The 17,305-nt window shown below is 44.3% G+C and overlaps 1 protein-coding gene across 3 annotated transcripts in view; it reads right to left on the reverse strand.

Annotated features, from left to right (window-relative positions):
* LOC126545442 (transcription elongation regulator 1) overlaps nucleotides 1-17,305 on the reverse strand; it is a 354,732-nt gene that overhangs the window by 195,394 nt on the left and 142,033 nt on the right. For 2 of the 3 annotated variants that reach the window (XM_055061241.2, XM_050193318.3), the window contains exon 7: nucleotides 1,703-1,996. In XM_055061241.2, coding sequence (XP_054917216.1) covers nucleotides 1,703-1,996 — 294 coding nt within the window. The remainder of the gene's footprint in view (nucleotides 1-1,702; nucleotides 1,997-17,305) is intronic. The other variant, XM_050193319.3, reaches the window with a different exon arrangement.

A 17,305-nucleotide genomic window follows, 5' to 3' on the forward strand; every position in this document is an offset into this window, starting at 1 on the left:
ACACTGACCCCGATCTAATTCATAAGCATAAAGTTTGGACAGCTTGAAATACATCACTAGTCCCACTTGTAGTACAAGCACCTTATACTTTGCTCACGCCATTTGGACAAGGCGTATTGATCTTCAAGAATGTTTACATGTCCTTTGAAGCAGTGGCCATAGCTTACACAAGTCACTATCAACGATATCTGCTGAAACAAAAGTTTATTAAGCAAACCAGCATTATGCGCATCCATTGTAAATACGGAGGCAGCCGAGGTAAGCAATGGATGCGTCACCATGTTGCAAGCATGGTGACGCAAACCCAAAATTTCGGTTGTCCTTATACATTAAGTCTACGAGGTGAGTGGCCATGCCACGGACCTGTTCGAATAACGAAGCATGTCCGAATTATTGGTGTCTGAATTATCAGTCAGCGGCTGTATTGCCAACTGAATTAGCGGTGTTTTGGTGTCCTTTCTGTCTTTTTTTTTTGTAATTCGACCAATTTTAACAGTGAAGTCAGGGTCGAATTAATGAAAGTCGATCGTACAACAAAAATTTCAGTGTAACGAAGTAAAGTGCTGATTTTACCAACTATGTTATATCGTGGTTTAACTGTGATTATGCAGCGATGACTGCATACTAATACAGTCGAACCTGCTTATAATGAGCCCGATTAGTTCAGTGAAAAGTGGTTGCTGTATTAGTAGTTTGTTATATTTGAACTTGCACTTCAGCACAAAAAATAAGTTACCATGAAGCTGGCATCGGCAGTTACGATTTGAGACCACTTTGGTCAGAAAATCATATTTTCAGTACCTTCATTTTTTTCCCTGGCATCTTTCTGCACCTAGCTGCAAATTTTCACTTCGAACAGAACCATTTAATTCATGTGTAACATCCATCTAAAGCAAAATCCAGTGTCCTAGCTCTTTCCAAATGGTGCCCGATTCCAATCACCACCATTTGTTTATTGTTTGATATATTTCCACATGTACATTTCAGTATCAGCGAGACTTGAGTGGACTCCGGATATGGGAGCAATGAAGTCTAGTTGGCTGGAAGTGCAAAATACTGCAGCACACCACCTTTTAGCAAAGGTCTCCTCACTATGGCTGTATATCAGCCTGAGCGTGCCGAGAGCCGTGAAGTTGCCGTATTTACCTGTGTAACATCACACTTTTTGTTTCAGATTTTTTTTAGGGTTTGAGGCTGTGTTCCAACTGCTATGCAGAATAACGCAACCACTGCCAGCTGACCATGAACATTTTTAATAGCTTGCCCTTGTGGCTTCCACTCGCATTGTTTCACGAGCTCGGCTCATCAACACCCTCCCAACGCTCATATTCTCCATGCCATCTGGACTGTTACAACGTTCCCATTATTCTGCAGCTCTTGATGATAACCTCAAACAAAACAGCATGCAACGCATCCAACATCCACACATGCAATTTCCAGCGGTGCCCTCCTCAAGCGCCCAAAAGCACGATGCCGCTAATCAAGCCACAGCACCGCCGATAGTGCACTGGATCTATGGTCGATCTAGAAGCCATGCACACAAATGCTAAATGTTTCTAAATTATCATGCTCCAAAGTGGGGGTGCAGGCTATACATATGTAAATATAGTATGTGTTTTATTTGTTGCTCTTGCAACTACCGAAACTGCAAACACAAGAATGTGCTTCAAATCAAGTTGGACCACGGTAATGTGGAACTCACTGTCTAGCTCAACAAGGGCCTCTGGCCGGTCCCATGTGGACTGCTGCGTGCGTGTATTGTGGTAGTAGCTCTTTCCATCAGCTGTCTTATGTTCTGTCCACTGGCTGGCTCGTTCTCGTAGCTCCGGATCCACTGCTGCTGCTGGCACAGCAGGTGCCGGTACAACTGCCTGCAAGCTGGGCAATGCTGCAGGAGCTGGGACGGGGGCCACAAATGGTGGCAAGCCAAGTGGTGGGCCAAATGGCGGTGGTGGCAAGCCAAGGTTGGGAAATCCAGGTGGCCCAATCCCTGCAACTACAAAATTACCAACTGCAGCAAACAAGCAACACTGTGAAAGACACCAGCACAATGTCACTCTGATAACAGTGTGATTTCATGCCCAGTCAGTGGGTCACTGCTTACACATCTTATTTGTGTTGTAGTCTTAATAGTATAGTGGATAAATAAAAGAACAGGAAAGTATAAATCGGAATACCTCTTACAGAGTGTTCTTACATCTGGACTGATTTAAATAAGGCTACATTCTCCAATTTCTAGAATTACCAAAACTTGGTTGTTATGACAAATGAATTGTTACACAGTACCATCATTAGTCTATTTTATGTCTACTGCAGGGCAAAAGCATCTCCCAGCAATCTCCAATTACCTACCATCATCACCTGCACCATCTTAGGCCTGCAGATTTCATAATTTGTCCCCACTGCATAGTTCTCTGCTGTCCGCAACTCTTTTTCTCTCAGCACCCGATCTGTAATAGATTACCTGCTCATGCATTACATGACCTGCACAACTCCATTTCTTCCTCTTGATCCCTATTACAGGGGTAAAAACCTTGAAGAAATTTTTGGAGCAGGTAAAACTCCATTCCGGAGCAGTGTGGAGCCAACAAATTCAGATTTTGGAACAGTCTGGAGCATACACATTTTAATTTAGAGCATTAATATGATTGAATAGGGGCAACAATGACAAAAAAGTGCATTCTGCAGCATTGAAGAAGAGTTTAAAAGCAGTCGAAAGGCATTTTTTCATACTATTCTTCTAAATGCTGGTCAAGTGACCGGAGGTGTTTTATAAGATGTGAGGAAGCTCGGACTAATGAGCACTACAGCGGTTTATTCGAAGACATTTCTAGGTACTGTACCAGCATCAACTGCCTCAAACCAAGATTCTGCACCTCACTGATTATGTTTTGCCACTCACTAGACTCGCAAGAAGCTCCACGACATCTGGAGTTTACAATGAGTGATTTGGTATAAGCCCTCTCTGAATAAATTAAAGGCAGCGACATTCCTCCTCTCCTGGCCCCTCCTTCTCAGAGTCCCCTAACCACACATGACTTCCCTTATTACTCACACCCTGCTTGCTCTTTTTGATCATGGTAATTACACTGCACAGCACTGCAATCATAGCAATATCAGGATTCACGATCACCCCAACTACTATGATCATGGGGCTGTGCGTCACGATCAACAGCAACTGTCATGGTGCTGGCATGAGTAAAAACAAAACAACAAAAACAAAACGCACAGCCAGCAGCACGCAGATGCTTCCATGCTTGTTTCTGCAGAAGCAGCACCAGCACAACCACATGATTAACCTCATCCAACAGGGAGGCACGGATAAAACCACGACCTCCTCGCTTGCCCTCACTCGTGGGCTTGGGCGGCAAGATAAAAGAATGGCGCTACCTCTACTTTTATTCAGGGGGCCCAATTGGATGCAGCTGCTGATGCCCAGTGGAAGACAGAATATGAAAGCTACATTTACAAAACCTCCGTACCCAACCACATAACACCCTGTATTGCACTGAAGATCATTCGCTGACACCTGCCGGGGCGAACGCTCCCAAAGCTGTTTTGGCAGTGTTGCACATTTTCATTCATTTTTCCACTTTTGGCTCAATTTGCCGCAGCAATTTGCATGAGTATCAAAATAGCGCAATTGGCACCGGATTCCCACCCCTGCAACTAGAATACAGGGGACCCCTGTTTGGTCTCTAATCCCCACCACAGTCTTCCAGTCTTCTAACATTATACCTATCAGTTCTCATTCCATTGCTCGTTGCATGGTCCTTAACTTGTTCTCAAGCTTCGTTGTCAGCCTCCAAGTCTCTGCGCCGTATGCCAGCATCGGTAAAATGCACTGATTGTATACTTTCCTTTTCAATGATAACAGTAAGCTCCCAGTCAGGAGCTGTCCATGTCTGCCGTATGCGATTCAACCTATCTTTTTTCATCTGTGAATTTCCTTCTCATGGTCAGGGTTCCGTGATTAGTTGACCTAGGTAAACGTACTCCTCCACAGACTCTAGAGGCTGAATTGCGATCTTGAACTCTTGTTCCCTTGCCAGGTTATTAATCATTATCTTTGTCTTCTGCATATTAATCTTCAGCCCCACTCTTACACTTTCCCTGTCAAGGTCCTCAATCATTTGTTGTAACTCGTCTGCAGTGTTGCTGAATAGAACAATATCATCGGCAAACCGAAGGTTGTTGAGGTATTCGCCGTCGATCTTTACTCCTAAGCCTTCCCAGTTTAATAGCTTGAATACTACTTCTAAGCACACAGTGAATAGCATTGGAGAGATTGTGTCTCCTCGTCTGACCCCTTTCTTTATAGGTATCTTCCTGCTTTTCTTGTGTAGAATTAAAGTAGTTGTAGAAGCTCTGTAGATATTTTCCAAGGTATTTACGTAAGTGTTCTGCACTTCTTGATTACGTAATGCCTCTATGACTGCTGGTATCTCTGTTGAATCAAATGCCTTTTCGTAATCTATGACAGCCATATAGAGAGGCTTATTGTACTCTGCGGATTTGATTAGTGACATGGATGCGATCCATTGTAGAGTATCCCTTCCTGAAACCAACCTGTTCCCTTGGTTGACTTAAAGTCCAGTGTTACCCTTATATTCTATTGGAGATTATGTTGGTAAATATTTTATATAATACTGGGAGTCAGCTAATGGGCCTATAATTTTTCAATTCTTTAACGTCTTCCTTTTTGTGGATTAGTATAATGTTTGCATTCTTCCAGTTTTGTGGGACCCTTGCAGTCGATAGACACTTCGTATAAAGAGTTGCCAGTTTTTCAAGCATTATGTCTCCACCATCTTTGATTAAATCGACTCTTATTCCATCTTCTCCTGCCGCTTTTCCTCGTTTTACGTCTCGCAAGGTCCTTCTGACCTCATCGCTAGTTATCGGAGGAGTTCCTGTGTCCTGTTCATTACTGTTTCTAACTGAGGTATCCTGAATCCTCTGGGTACTGTACAGGTGAGTATTCCTAATCGGTCGTGCATGCTGCAAGCGCCAGAAGAAAATCACCGATTTCTTCAAATAAAGCAGCTTTAAAGTGAGTGAAACATTTTTATTTGAGAGTATGCTTGTCTGCATATGCGTCTACTGCCAAGGTAAGTCATTTTCATTTTTAGGTTTGTCCACTGGCTTATAACCACAAGTCTTTCATTACAACGATATTACGTCTCAAAACGTATTACCGCCAACCAGGGTCACTGTGCAGTCCATAGTAAGAGGGTTAGAGCCTCAGGCTGCTGCGCTGAGCAAACCAAGTTCGAAACCAACTGCCAGAAAATTTTCGGTGACTGGGTACGTGCCACTCATCAGGAAACCCATTTACCACCAACTTGTGTTACTTGGTATGTGCAACTACTTATTTGCCGCTCTTCAGTGAATGTTGCTGATGCCAACTATGGTCACTGCGTATGCGCCGCTCTTCAATGACCCTTTTCAATGCCAATGTATGTCACTATGTATATGCCACTCATCAATGGCAAAAAAAAAAAAAAAAAAAAAAAAAAAAAAAAAAAAGAAAAAATCGCTAAAGAGTTATCCTGTGCTTGGGCAGAATCGAAACAGCGTCATATTTATTCAGACAAACAGCTGTGCATGTATATTCCCACAAGCGCCATGCGTGCACTTTGTGGTAGCGGCGATTAATGTCCAGAGGGAAGTTCGACAGAGAAGTTACGCTGCACACATGTCCCGTATATGGCGCATCTCTATGGTGGCAATATGTTGTGTTACTTCTTTGCTATATTGTTAATCGCATTAGTCAACATTTATCATGAGATAGGTTCCGCTGCATTTTCTAAAATTTCCTTTTCCACGGTTTCCCATTCCTTTTCTTTTTGGCGCAGACACCCAGTAGCCAGATTTCATTGTTAAAGCCAATAATGCAACATTACAAGAGTGTAGTAAGTAATTTTACCAAAGTTCCCGTCACATCCGAGTATTGTTAAAATCGATAATGCTATAAGTAGCTTCAACTGTACTGCTCTATATGTAATTAACATGTTCCAATGCTTGTCCCCTCTGTGTTTTTCATGCAACATGGTTACAACAATGGAATTTTCTTGGCACTTGAATGTTGATAAAAGTGCGTGATTATTTGTTTTGATTTGTTGCAGGTGCCTTCTCGAAACTGAAACTAGCGAGGTTAGTTGATCCAGTAGCTGCCAACCGCAGCTAAACCTCAGGACAAGCCAAGCCAAGAGGCTAAGTTGTAAAGGCAGCATTGAATATTTTCCGTGCGAGTTCCACACATCGAGTGTTTGTTAATTTGTGTGTTAGGCAGTGGCACTGTCCCGCGAAACTTCTACAAGAAGTTTCAAGTGGTGCAAAGTTCGCTCTTGATGTCTGTGCCAACGAGGGTGGCAACAAATTTTCAGACAATGACTGTTGCGAAAAGACATACGATCATTCAGCTATCACAGCAGGGTCGGCTTCTGTTATGTTGTCAGGGGATGAAGATTCGGTGCATGCATCAACTGTACTTTCATCCATCTTTAGTGAGAGCATGACAATGGTTGACATACGGACTGTCAAGGTAAAAGGCAAGCGTATGTGTGCACACCGGCTTGTTTACAAACTTGGGCCGTATTCTCAGTTGACCACATCCAAAGATAAGTGCTTACACTTCGGTGATATTTCACATTAGTAGCACTGGACACGTCAATAGGCGACAGTGTGCCGACACTGTGCCAAGAATGTAACCCTCACTGTACATTATACGATGTGGCTGTAGATTCCGTGGTGCCGATTTCGCAAAAACCATTATTGCGCGAACAGAGACCACTTTTCGGGAGATATAAGACAGTGATCGTATAATCGGAAAGTTCAGTAAAAAATCGGAAGTCTCCCGGGCGAATCGGGAGGGTTGGCAGGTATGCGCATGTGTGCATGTGTATGTGCATGTTTGTGTGTGTTTTCTTTCTGTGGTCGGCAGGCACCGAAAATGTGGTGTCGTTGGACTCCAATAGCGACTAGCTGCCAAGGTTCAGCAGTGTGCATATGTCTGTGCGCCTTTGTATGTTCTATCAGGTTGTTTCAGCACGGTACACGTCGACTCAGGTTTCATTAGTTGATGTGCACGTTAGAATAGGCACCAAGTTTTTTTTTTTTTATATTTGGGTGGTAACATAACTGCACGTTACAATCAGTGGTGCGGTAGAATTGTGCAAATACAGTAATCTACCTTTCCAGTATATCAGGTTGAATAATTCTTCAAAGCATAATAGCATTGCAGAGATTCTGTCTCCTTGCCTGACCCCTTCTTAATCGGCATTTTCCCACTTGTAAAGAATTTGGTAGCTGTGGAATTATATTGCTAAACATGAGGTTGTTTTAAGTGAGTTCTACTGTGAATACTCAACAGTCTTTTTTTGCACCACTATGCACTCAGTCAATAAAGGTTATGTAAGCCCTAACCTAAGCCCACAAGCCAAAATCATGCCAACACTCAAAATGGCAAAAGTGTAACTGAAAGGACACATCCTGGTTAACCTTAATTTGCTCGCATTATGCTTGTCCATGATTGAACAGTTAAATGCCAATCTGTTGACCATCAATGTAATTAATTATTTTAATTTTTATAACTTGATGTCAGTAAAACAAAGTGTAATTTAGGCCTCAACCTATAGTGCAACAAGAAAAGCCATGAGGTGCCAGGAAATTAATTTCAATACAGTGCCAATGTTTAAGCTGGTGAGCACCGTGACAGCCTGCGAAGTGCAGAATCAACTGAATAACAACAACTGAACCTTTCTAGCACTTAGCTACTTTCATGTGGATGTCTCATTTTCGCTTTATTAAGATATGCCTAAACGCACTATGTCAAAACCATGTGGATATAGGACTGTGCATGCTGCACAGCCAATGCTAACAATGTTCGCACTTACTTGGGGATGGGGGTGGAGCATCTCCCATGCACAAATAATTCCTGAAATATCTGGGGCCAAATATAGGTTATTTCAAAGAAACAAAATTTCAATGTTTGGAGGTAGAGTGCCAATTTTTTTTCATTAACTCGTCTCCAGTGTTCAGCAACACTGGAGACGAGTTACAACAAATGATTGAGGACCTTAAAGGAGAGAGTGTAAGAGTGGGGTTGAACATTAATATGCAGAAGACAAAAGATAATCATGAATAGCCGGGCAAGCGACCAAGAGTTCAGGATCGCCAGTCAGCCTCTAGAGTCTGTGAAGGTGTATGTTTACCTAGGTCAATCAATTACAGGGAACCCTGACCATGAGAAGGAAATTCACAGAAGAATAATAATGGGTTGGAGCGCATATGGCAGACATGGTCAGCTCCTGACTGGAAGCTTACCATTATCATTGAAAAGGAAGGTGTACAATCAGTGCATTTTACCGGTGCTGACATATGGAGCAGAAACTTGGAGACTGACAAAGAAGCTTGATAACAAGTTAAGGACCGCGCAAAGAGCGATGGAACAAAGAATGCTAGTCATAACGTTAAGAGACAGAAAGAGAGAGGTTTGGATCAGAGAGCAAACGGGTATAGCCGATATTCTAATTGACATTAAGAGAAAAAAATGGAGCTTGGCAGGTCATGTAATACGCAGGTTCGATAACCATTGGACCATTAGGCTTACAGAATAGGTACCTAGAGAAGGGAAATGCAATCGAGGACGACAGAAGCCTAGGTGGAGCAATGAAATTAGAAAATTTGCAGGGGCTAGTTGGAATTGGCTGGCGCAGGACAGGGGTAATAGGAGATTGCAGGGAGAGGCCTTCGTCCTGCAGTGGACAGAAAAGAGGCTGCTAATGATAATGATGAGAGGTTTAACTATACAAACACAACTCCTGAAAAGAAATAAATCATGCATTGAGCAACACAATTCGGCTATCTTGCCACTTAAACACCAGTGCAATAAGGAAGTTGAACCTTTGCAGCTACCCAACTTGCCTGAACAGGTCCTGCTAGAGCAATGTGAATTTGCCACAAAGCATGCATTTTTTGTTGTTTGGTAATATACAACGAACAACAAGGCAATGCTGTCAGTGTGTGCATGATTCCATACCTGCCAACCAGAAGATTTGGAAATTCATAAAACTATTGCAGCGGCAGGGGGGGGGGGGGGGGAGGATAGTGCGCGTGGCAGCACTTTTTTTAAGGGATTTACCTTTTGCGACATGCTTACTCATGTTTTCACAACCGCAAGTGAAATCCGCGTCTTGGAGAGTAAAGAGCGAAAGCTCCACTGGGGCACACAATTTATTTTTTCAATGATTTTGCTGTTGCCGACTTTGCCTGCTTCAGAAACTTCTCCGTGTAGGTTTGCTCAAAGCAAGTACCCCTCTGGTGCCCCTTGACCATCAGCAGACTTTCGAGTGTTTTCTCACACAGAGATGACCGAAACTCCGTAAAATTTTTGTTCACAGTGCTGAACATTCTCTCACATTCAGCATTGCTGTGGGGAATGGAGAGAATACCCAGCATAACCATTGAAATTCTGTGGAGCCTGAGCGATCCGTCGACACTTCGAACGCTTCCTAATTACAACCACTGCACGTCGCACTTTGGCTCATTCAATATGTCGGCTGGCAATATGCTTCTTTTGATTCGCCACTCTGCTGGGGAAGGCCACCACTCAGCAGGGAACGCCATAATAAAATGACGTACGCTGTTGAATGAAGCAGTCTCCAGAGCTTGTACTTGAGCAACTTCAGCCACCTTGAGATTGAAGTCTTCTAGCGGGAATTAGTGGCGAATGTAATCGCATGCTGCCGTTAAGTACAGACGTACAGCAAAGAACTGCTCTCTCTCAATGCAGCTCAGTGTCCCAACCACAGAGTAGGTTGTGCTGCCAATGACTATGTCTTCTTCACCTTTCGGGTTCTCTTCAGCTCCACAGTCAATTCCCAGCAATGAATGACGTGCCTTGATACCCCTGGGCACACAAATCTAACCAGGAGATCCTCGAAAAGACAGTTCAAGAGGCCCCTCACTCAGTACATGAATCTGAGGAGCCTGTGCCTGAAGAAGGCACTTTGCCTTCTCAAAAAGCAGTATAACATTTTGGTGAACAAGACAGTATGCCCTGTTTAGCTCCGATGAAAAAAATAAAACAAGCTCTCCTCACGGGTCACGTGGCTGGCTTCCCCAGAATCCTTGGTATGAAGTTTCAGTTTTTTAAAGCGAAGGTTTCTTTACCTCTTCCTTCGACATTCCCACTGCTGCTGCTGCTGCTGTGGCTGCTGCTGTCAAGCACGCGGCATCGCGTCGGGAGGAGGGGGGGGTTCAGAGCGTGTATATAGATGAGAGGCACAAGTATATAGATGAGAAATTCGCTTTCACCCCACCGCGTCGAATGTGCGCAATGCCCTCTGGAACTCCCTGGCAGTCACCACATTAGCCGCTTGACAGCTGTAATTATCCATGACACCCCTCAGAAGCACTGCAGGAACTGCAGCGCTTCCCTTTTTAGTAACGTACGAGGCCAAAGTGGACGCAGATATTATAGAACTGTGTAGAGGAGAAGGAGAGGGAGGAGAAGAGGTAGTTCCCATATAAGAGAGGAGGGAGGTGGTGTGAGAAGGCAAGGAAACCCCCCTACTGTACAACAGCGGTTGCGGGGACAGAGGATAAGCTTAAGTTCCAAGGTACGGTACAGTACATTGCTGCTAAATCTGAAAAATAAGCGCCATGCAAATATGTGAAGCGGGCAACTTACGCAGGCCATGCAGAAGCAGAGCCACATTAATTAAAGCGCACCGCAGGCCCCAGGAGATGCTACAGAAGCGGTCCACCGTCAAATCAACACTTCTATACCTGCAGCATTAGCTTTGCAGCTATGGCACTGCTAGAGGTCGTGGATTTGATACCAATCGCAGCAGCCGCATTTCGACGGGGGCGAAACAGAAAACGCACGTGCACTTAGATTTTGGGACATGTTAAAGAACATCACGGCGTCAAAATTAATCCAGAGTCTACCACTACGGCTTGCCTCATAATCCGAGTGTTGTTTTGGAGCGTACAGCCCCATAATCCAATTCCTGTTTAATGCTTCTGCCACAATGCGATGTGCCACGTGAGGAAATGACAATGCTCAACCCTCTCAGAGGTTATAAACTATGGTGCACAACAATGCCTCAAGAAAACATTTGTCCCTGTGTGTTCTGTGTACTAAGCAGACAAACAGCAGTGGTGCACGCAAGGTAATGTTAAACATCAACTCACCACTCTCGTGTTACCCTAATGTTGGAGAAATTAAGCTTTAACCATCAACATCACCGCTAATCATCATCAATCAAAGCATCCAGCACGGAAAGCTTCGCTTACATCGATTCCCACAGTGCGTAGGATCTGCATAATTTTTGGTTGAGGTCAAGAATGAGCTCCTTTCCTCTTTAGCGAGAGTTCATCGCTGTCGGTGCTTTTTTTCTCGAGGCCTGCAGCAGTCTTGTTAAGATGCGTAGCAGACTTTGGGGTCAGTGCAGGGTTCTTGTGGGTTTGTGAGGAAGTCTTTGGAATTGGGTATGACTCCAAAAACAAGCTCTGCTTGTTGCACTGCTTTGCTTCAGATAAAAAAAAAAAAGCTGAGTAGTGGTTTCCACTGGTCGAGCAGCCTCTACAAACACTTTCCCAACGACAGCCAACACGTCGGCGAATGCTTTGACATATTTCTGACCTCGGCATCATGCATTTTTTGGAACTCTTTAAGTCTATCTTTTTATTTTGAGCTTTTCTCTAGGTAAAAAAAAATGTCAACCAAAGCCTCATCTACCTTTACAGGAAGACGTGACGCTCCTTTTTGGGCGGCCAAGTTGATGAGATGGCACGGGCAACCAACCCCTATCAAACCTGGTTGAGCCTCTCTCATACAGTAGAAACACCGTTTTTCTTGGTGATCACAAATTTGGCATTGTCCGAACACATAGCCAACAGGTTTCCAACAGGCAAATTGCGAGGCTTTATCTCGTCCAGAACCAGATTTGCAATCTTGTGACCCGTCGCGTCCCCTTCCTCTGTCCCGAGGCAAAGAAGACGGCTTTCGACTCTACTCGTTTCTTTAACGAAATATGTCGCAACAATAGGGTAAAGCTGCGCATTCCTATTGTTACTGCCATCCACAACGATCGAGAATATTTGCCATTTTAGGGCATCCAGCAAAGCAGTCTCCGCATTGGCGGCCATTTCCCGAACAATTAACGTCGTCTTTGTTCGTCCACAGGCGTATCGTTTCGCTTCTTTGCACTTGAACATCTTCCAGAAAAGCAGTCCGGCATAATCGCCGACACTCAGCGGGATGTTGTGTTCAACTAAAAATGCGTGAAGAGACATTCTGCCCGAATCAGACCAAGGTCGTCATCGCTGCGTACAAAGCTTGCTAGGCCTGGCTGGCTGTCCGCAGCTCGCACGTATCCCTGATGCTTCTTCCAAACAATGTGGACCTTAATTTCAGACTTGCCGCCATGCAAAATGTTCACATCACAGGCACACGTGGTGCAGAATCCGAACTTCTCCCCTTTCTTCGGCGGCACGAAGCACGAAAATTCTGCCATGTGCGATTACAAAAACACTTGGAAGTACTGTCAGGGCTTCGAGTCGCCACTGCACTGCGAAGGCCGGAATCGCAGTGCAACCAACACGGCAGCTAGTCGCACAAAACGCGAGGCCAACACTGCAATGACTGAAGCTGATTGAAGTCCAAACCAGCGCGCCCGCGTGAACAAAGGCAACAGCATGGAAACTACGGCAACAGGTTTGCGGAGGTGCTAGAGGCGCTATCGGCACTATCGAGTTTTGGATATGGATTTGTGACCTTCCTAGTAGACAACAGAAGTCACTACAACCTTGCAGCTGCTGATGATTATACCACACATGTATTGCACTCTCGTGGCGGCGCATGGTACCAGGATGTAGTTTTACTACATTTTCGCACTTTTTTCGCAAATAAAATTTTTTCCGTAAAATTTCAAGCAAGATTTGTAAAATCGTAAGACTGCTCGAAATTCGTACATGTTACGGAAAATTCGGAAGAGTCGGCAGGTATGCATAAAGCAACAAATTCATTCTCTAGGCATAGGCTATCCATACGTTTACAAATAATTTCTAATGGGCTCCCTCTTTCTCTTTCAAAGATGTAATAAACTTTGTCCTTTGTATATATTTAAATATATTGTATATGTGTATGGTGCTTACAGGGGAAACTTCAAACAATGTTGAAGTGAGAAAATACAGACGAGGCAGCCGCCAATGGTGCTTCTAATGTCCTCCTATTGTCAGGATTTGCAGAAACCAAGCAAAAGTATGAATTAAAGTCCGTGCATGGTCGTGCAAACAATGATGCAGTAAGCTATTAGCCGCAATAAAATTTTAAGTGAAAAGGTCAAGGTAAGTCAAAAGAAACTTCAAATGATGCAGGTGACAAAACTCTGGTATTCACTATTCACTTTATGTGGGAGGCGGCAGACTTCAACATCGGGGGGGGGGGGGGGGGCTCTGCATTTCCCTGCTTCCCGGAAAAGTTTAGAGGGGGCTCAGGCCCCGAAGCCACCCCCGTAGTCTGCACCTAGGACTGCAACTATGCAAAAATAAATTAAGACACTTCACAACTAACTTCTTTTTTCACAATCGCACGAAAATAACCTTGTACATTTATAATTGCCTTATACTAATGAATTTGGCATGCATACTCATAAAGAGACGTACAGTGCTGATACTTAATTGAAATTAGTTGTTCACAAGTAGTTGCAAAAGTACAAAGTTGGATTTCAGGGAATCGAGAAAAAAAATAGTTTACATGCTGTAATCTTTTTGCACAGTTCCAGTAATTGTACAGTGCTCACGGAATGAAACGCGTCAATTTAGGGCTAAGTAGTGCGCATACTTTCGTTTCAACCGGCTGCAGTTCGTGTCACATCGACGTAATTTTGGCGCGAATGCTTACACCGGAGTCCTCGTCACGTTTGGTGACCAAATTCCTAGCGACATGACATGGTGCTCTCGCGTACTTTGCACATATGTAGGGCTCTACTAAATGCTCCGTGTCCTATTTCATTCCGTGAGCACTGTACATGCTGTTTGGCTAGATATCAGCACATTGTGATCTACAAAGAGCTAAACAAGCTACAGCACGATGCTTTTCGTAAAATTTAGTACATAAAAAGGGCCCAAAAAGATGACTATATGCTGCCTTTGTGCATCGCATAACTCAAACTATAGCAGCTACACAAAAAGTAATGACATATTGACATAATGACATACAAACTCTATAACTGGCTGAATTTGGAACCTCTAGTACAAGTAATAAAAAAGTTGCTTTGATGAGCATCTCCCTTTATTCCGTTGATGATAGTGATCTAAAGAAGGAAATGATGCTTGATTCTGCAACCCCTGAGGGGGCACGTTGGCAGAATGAGCGGCCAGCAAGCAATCTGGGAGCAGCACCAGGGTGTCTACCAAGTTGACATTTCCAAATTCCCCGAGTTTTCCAGGTTTTCCCTGAGTGCCATTGCAAATTTCCCTGAGTGATGCAGAACTATGTTTTATGTCAAGACGGACTGAAACCATACCGCCTGATGCTGTTACTCTCTAGTAAGCACATGAAAAAAATAACAAAGCGACTTAATCCAATTTGAATACTAAGGAGCAGTGTTTATGTTATTCAAAAACAGAATAGAAGGCAGGGGTTAGTAAAATGCACAGCAAATAAAGTGTCTTCGAAAAAAATTGCAAATGGGGTCGGACATTATCAAATACGAATAAAAAGGAGATGCATATAGAAGCAAATATTTTCTAATATGAGCTATTTCTATCAACTGATAGCAACCTCAGTGGGATGAGGCCCGAACTCTGTCACAATTGAGATTCTCTCTCAACAGCTCATAAGTCAACCTCAGCAGTCCTGACATACTCTCAGCCCGCGCATGACGCCCGAGTGTTGTGTTTCACTGCTTTAAAGAGTTTATTTTGGTTTGGATGCGAGACACCTGCATCTCGGCATCAGCCAAAACTTTGTTTTTTTTGAGCTCAAGCTCCTTCAAAACGGCGGCAGCAAGCTTCCTTTCCCGTTTATTCCTCAATGCGTAGGTCACTTCTGTTCTTGTCCTCCTTCTGCCACTCGTTCGCCCCAAGGACCATTTGAAGCATCTTGGTCAGTTGCACAGTTCACGGCCGATTTTTCGAACTCCCTAGGGGTCGCGAAAACGTTCGAAAAATCGGCCAGTGGGAAAAAAATAAATGCGTGTCATTTACTGCCCTTAGGGGCTCAAACCGCCACAGGCACGTTCGAAAACACTCTGAAGGCCTGTCGGTACACATATTAGGCATATCGGCGCTCGTACTGTGACAGGAAATACCGGGTGCACGTGTGTATAATTAAGGAATACATACTGTTTTCCGTGGCAATAGCCCCTTCCCACGCTTGTTATGCTTCACTGCAATACTTTTGCGTATGCTTCACCACGTAACATTTCTGTACAGAGGCGAAGCTAACTTTCGGGAACCGGCATTATGCAACGCACCGTGTTTTCTAAGTTTCTAAGCCAATTCTGAGGACCACTAAGGTGGAGTCCGTGCCATTGCTGACAGCAGCTAATTCTTTCAATAAAAAACTCGGCACCCAACGGCAAGAAGCTTCATAGCGAACGTCGAAGCAGCTAGGCCTAGCGTTGCCGCAGTGGTGGCAACGGGTGCCAGCGGATCTGCGTGCAAGAGAGCCGGTTCGAGGTGGCGAAGTAATCAAAACGGCAGCGGTGGTGCCTTTGATTATTGCCGTTTCGGACCAGCGGTCACGGCAAAACGTCCGGAAAATCGGACGGCAAAGAGTTCTTGCGTCGGAAATTTCACACGTTCTGATACGTTGACTCTATGGGGTACGTGGCGGTGCCGCGAAGCCGTCCAAATTATCGGGAATCCGGAAAGTCGCTCGTTGACTGTACACTGGCAACTCCTCCTGCCGACGACAGGGCGTCAAAGACGATTCATTATGATTCCTCTCTGCTACTCGAGCCAGCATTACCGCGACTTTCGACCCTTTCAATAACATTGCCGCTAATTCTCCCTGATAGAGGCCCAAATTCCCTGAGTTTTCCCTGACTTTTTCCAGACTACTCAAAATCCCTGAGAATTCCCGGTTTTCCCGGTTGGTAGACACCCTGAGCACAGCGCTGTCAGCGTAGATGGCACGGTCCATTCGTGTTTTGGAGAGTGACACAACATAAAACTATAGGTGCAGCACATTCATCTTCGGAAGGGTGCAAGGGCGACGGGAGAAGCACAAGAGGCTTGGAGAAGGCTGGAAAACAGCTTCTATTGTGTGAGCATGCGGCAGCCATTAGGGCGGCAGGCGAGGGAGCAGCGGCTCAAATTTCTTTCTTTTAAAGGATTTCACATTCCATTACCTTTTGGGACGGACACCCCGCAGCCAGACTTCATTGTTATAACCAATTTTGCAGCATGCGGGCATTGTAGTAAGCAGGCCGACTATGACTGTATAGTCTAGTACAACTTTAGAAAAAAGGGCAAGCCCCGCCCAGATGACCGAAGCGCGACAGCCAATTGCCTCCGCGACTAAATATAGTCCCGCTAAAAAAATATCCTGCTTCTGAAACGCGCAATTATTGGTATAAGTAAAGACTTTTGTATTTTGATGACTAGTTTAGTAGAGCTCTCATGTGCTACAGCACATGCCGAATCGCGAGAGTAAAATAACCACGTGCCTTCCAATACGCCGCGTGTCGTCTGCTCTTTAGCTTCCTTGCAAGTGACAAAAGTAGAAAGAGCAGGTCTGCATGGCTTCTGCACTAGTTTACATGTATACGGCACATTTACTACTTGTTTTCTGAGCTTAAAATGAATAGGTTACTATTGAACAAGTATCTAAAAAAAAAAAACTGCACACTTTTTCAAACCATTACAAACCTGGGGCGAGAAGACGATCGAGGCAGGAAAGGTACAAAAATGCTTCATTCGTTTGAATAAATACTCTTGGTTTAAATAGCATAAAACTTATATTTTTGGTTTTGTGTTTTTACAAGTTTTCTTCCCCTTCCACTGTTTTTTTTGGCAAGCCTGCAATCTCACTACTTCGCGCAAGGCATTTCGTGCGAGTTTTCCGCCATGGAGCCCAAAGAGGTGACATCGGAATGTGATCCCTTGTTGCCGAAGGAACCTTGTGTCGCCTCGATGTCAACACCACCATGGAGCCTTGACAAGAAAAACAAGAGTGGCCAAATCCTGAATAGCGATTCACGCAACATGATCCTCTACTGCTACATGTATTGGCGTAACAGGGAGCCTGAACACAGCATGGAGGATACAACCAAGATTGGTGTCA

Source organism: Dermacentor andersoni, chromosome 1 (genome assembly GCF_023375885.2).
Source record: "Dermacentor andersoni chromosome 1, qqDerAnde1_hic_scaffold, whole genome shotgun sequence".
Lineage (NCBI taxonomy): Eukaryota > Metazoa > Arthropoda > Arachnida > Ixodida > Ixodidae > Dermacentor > Dermacentor andersoni.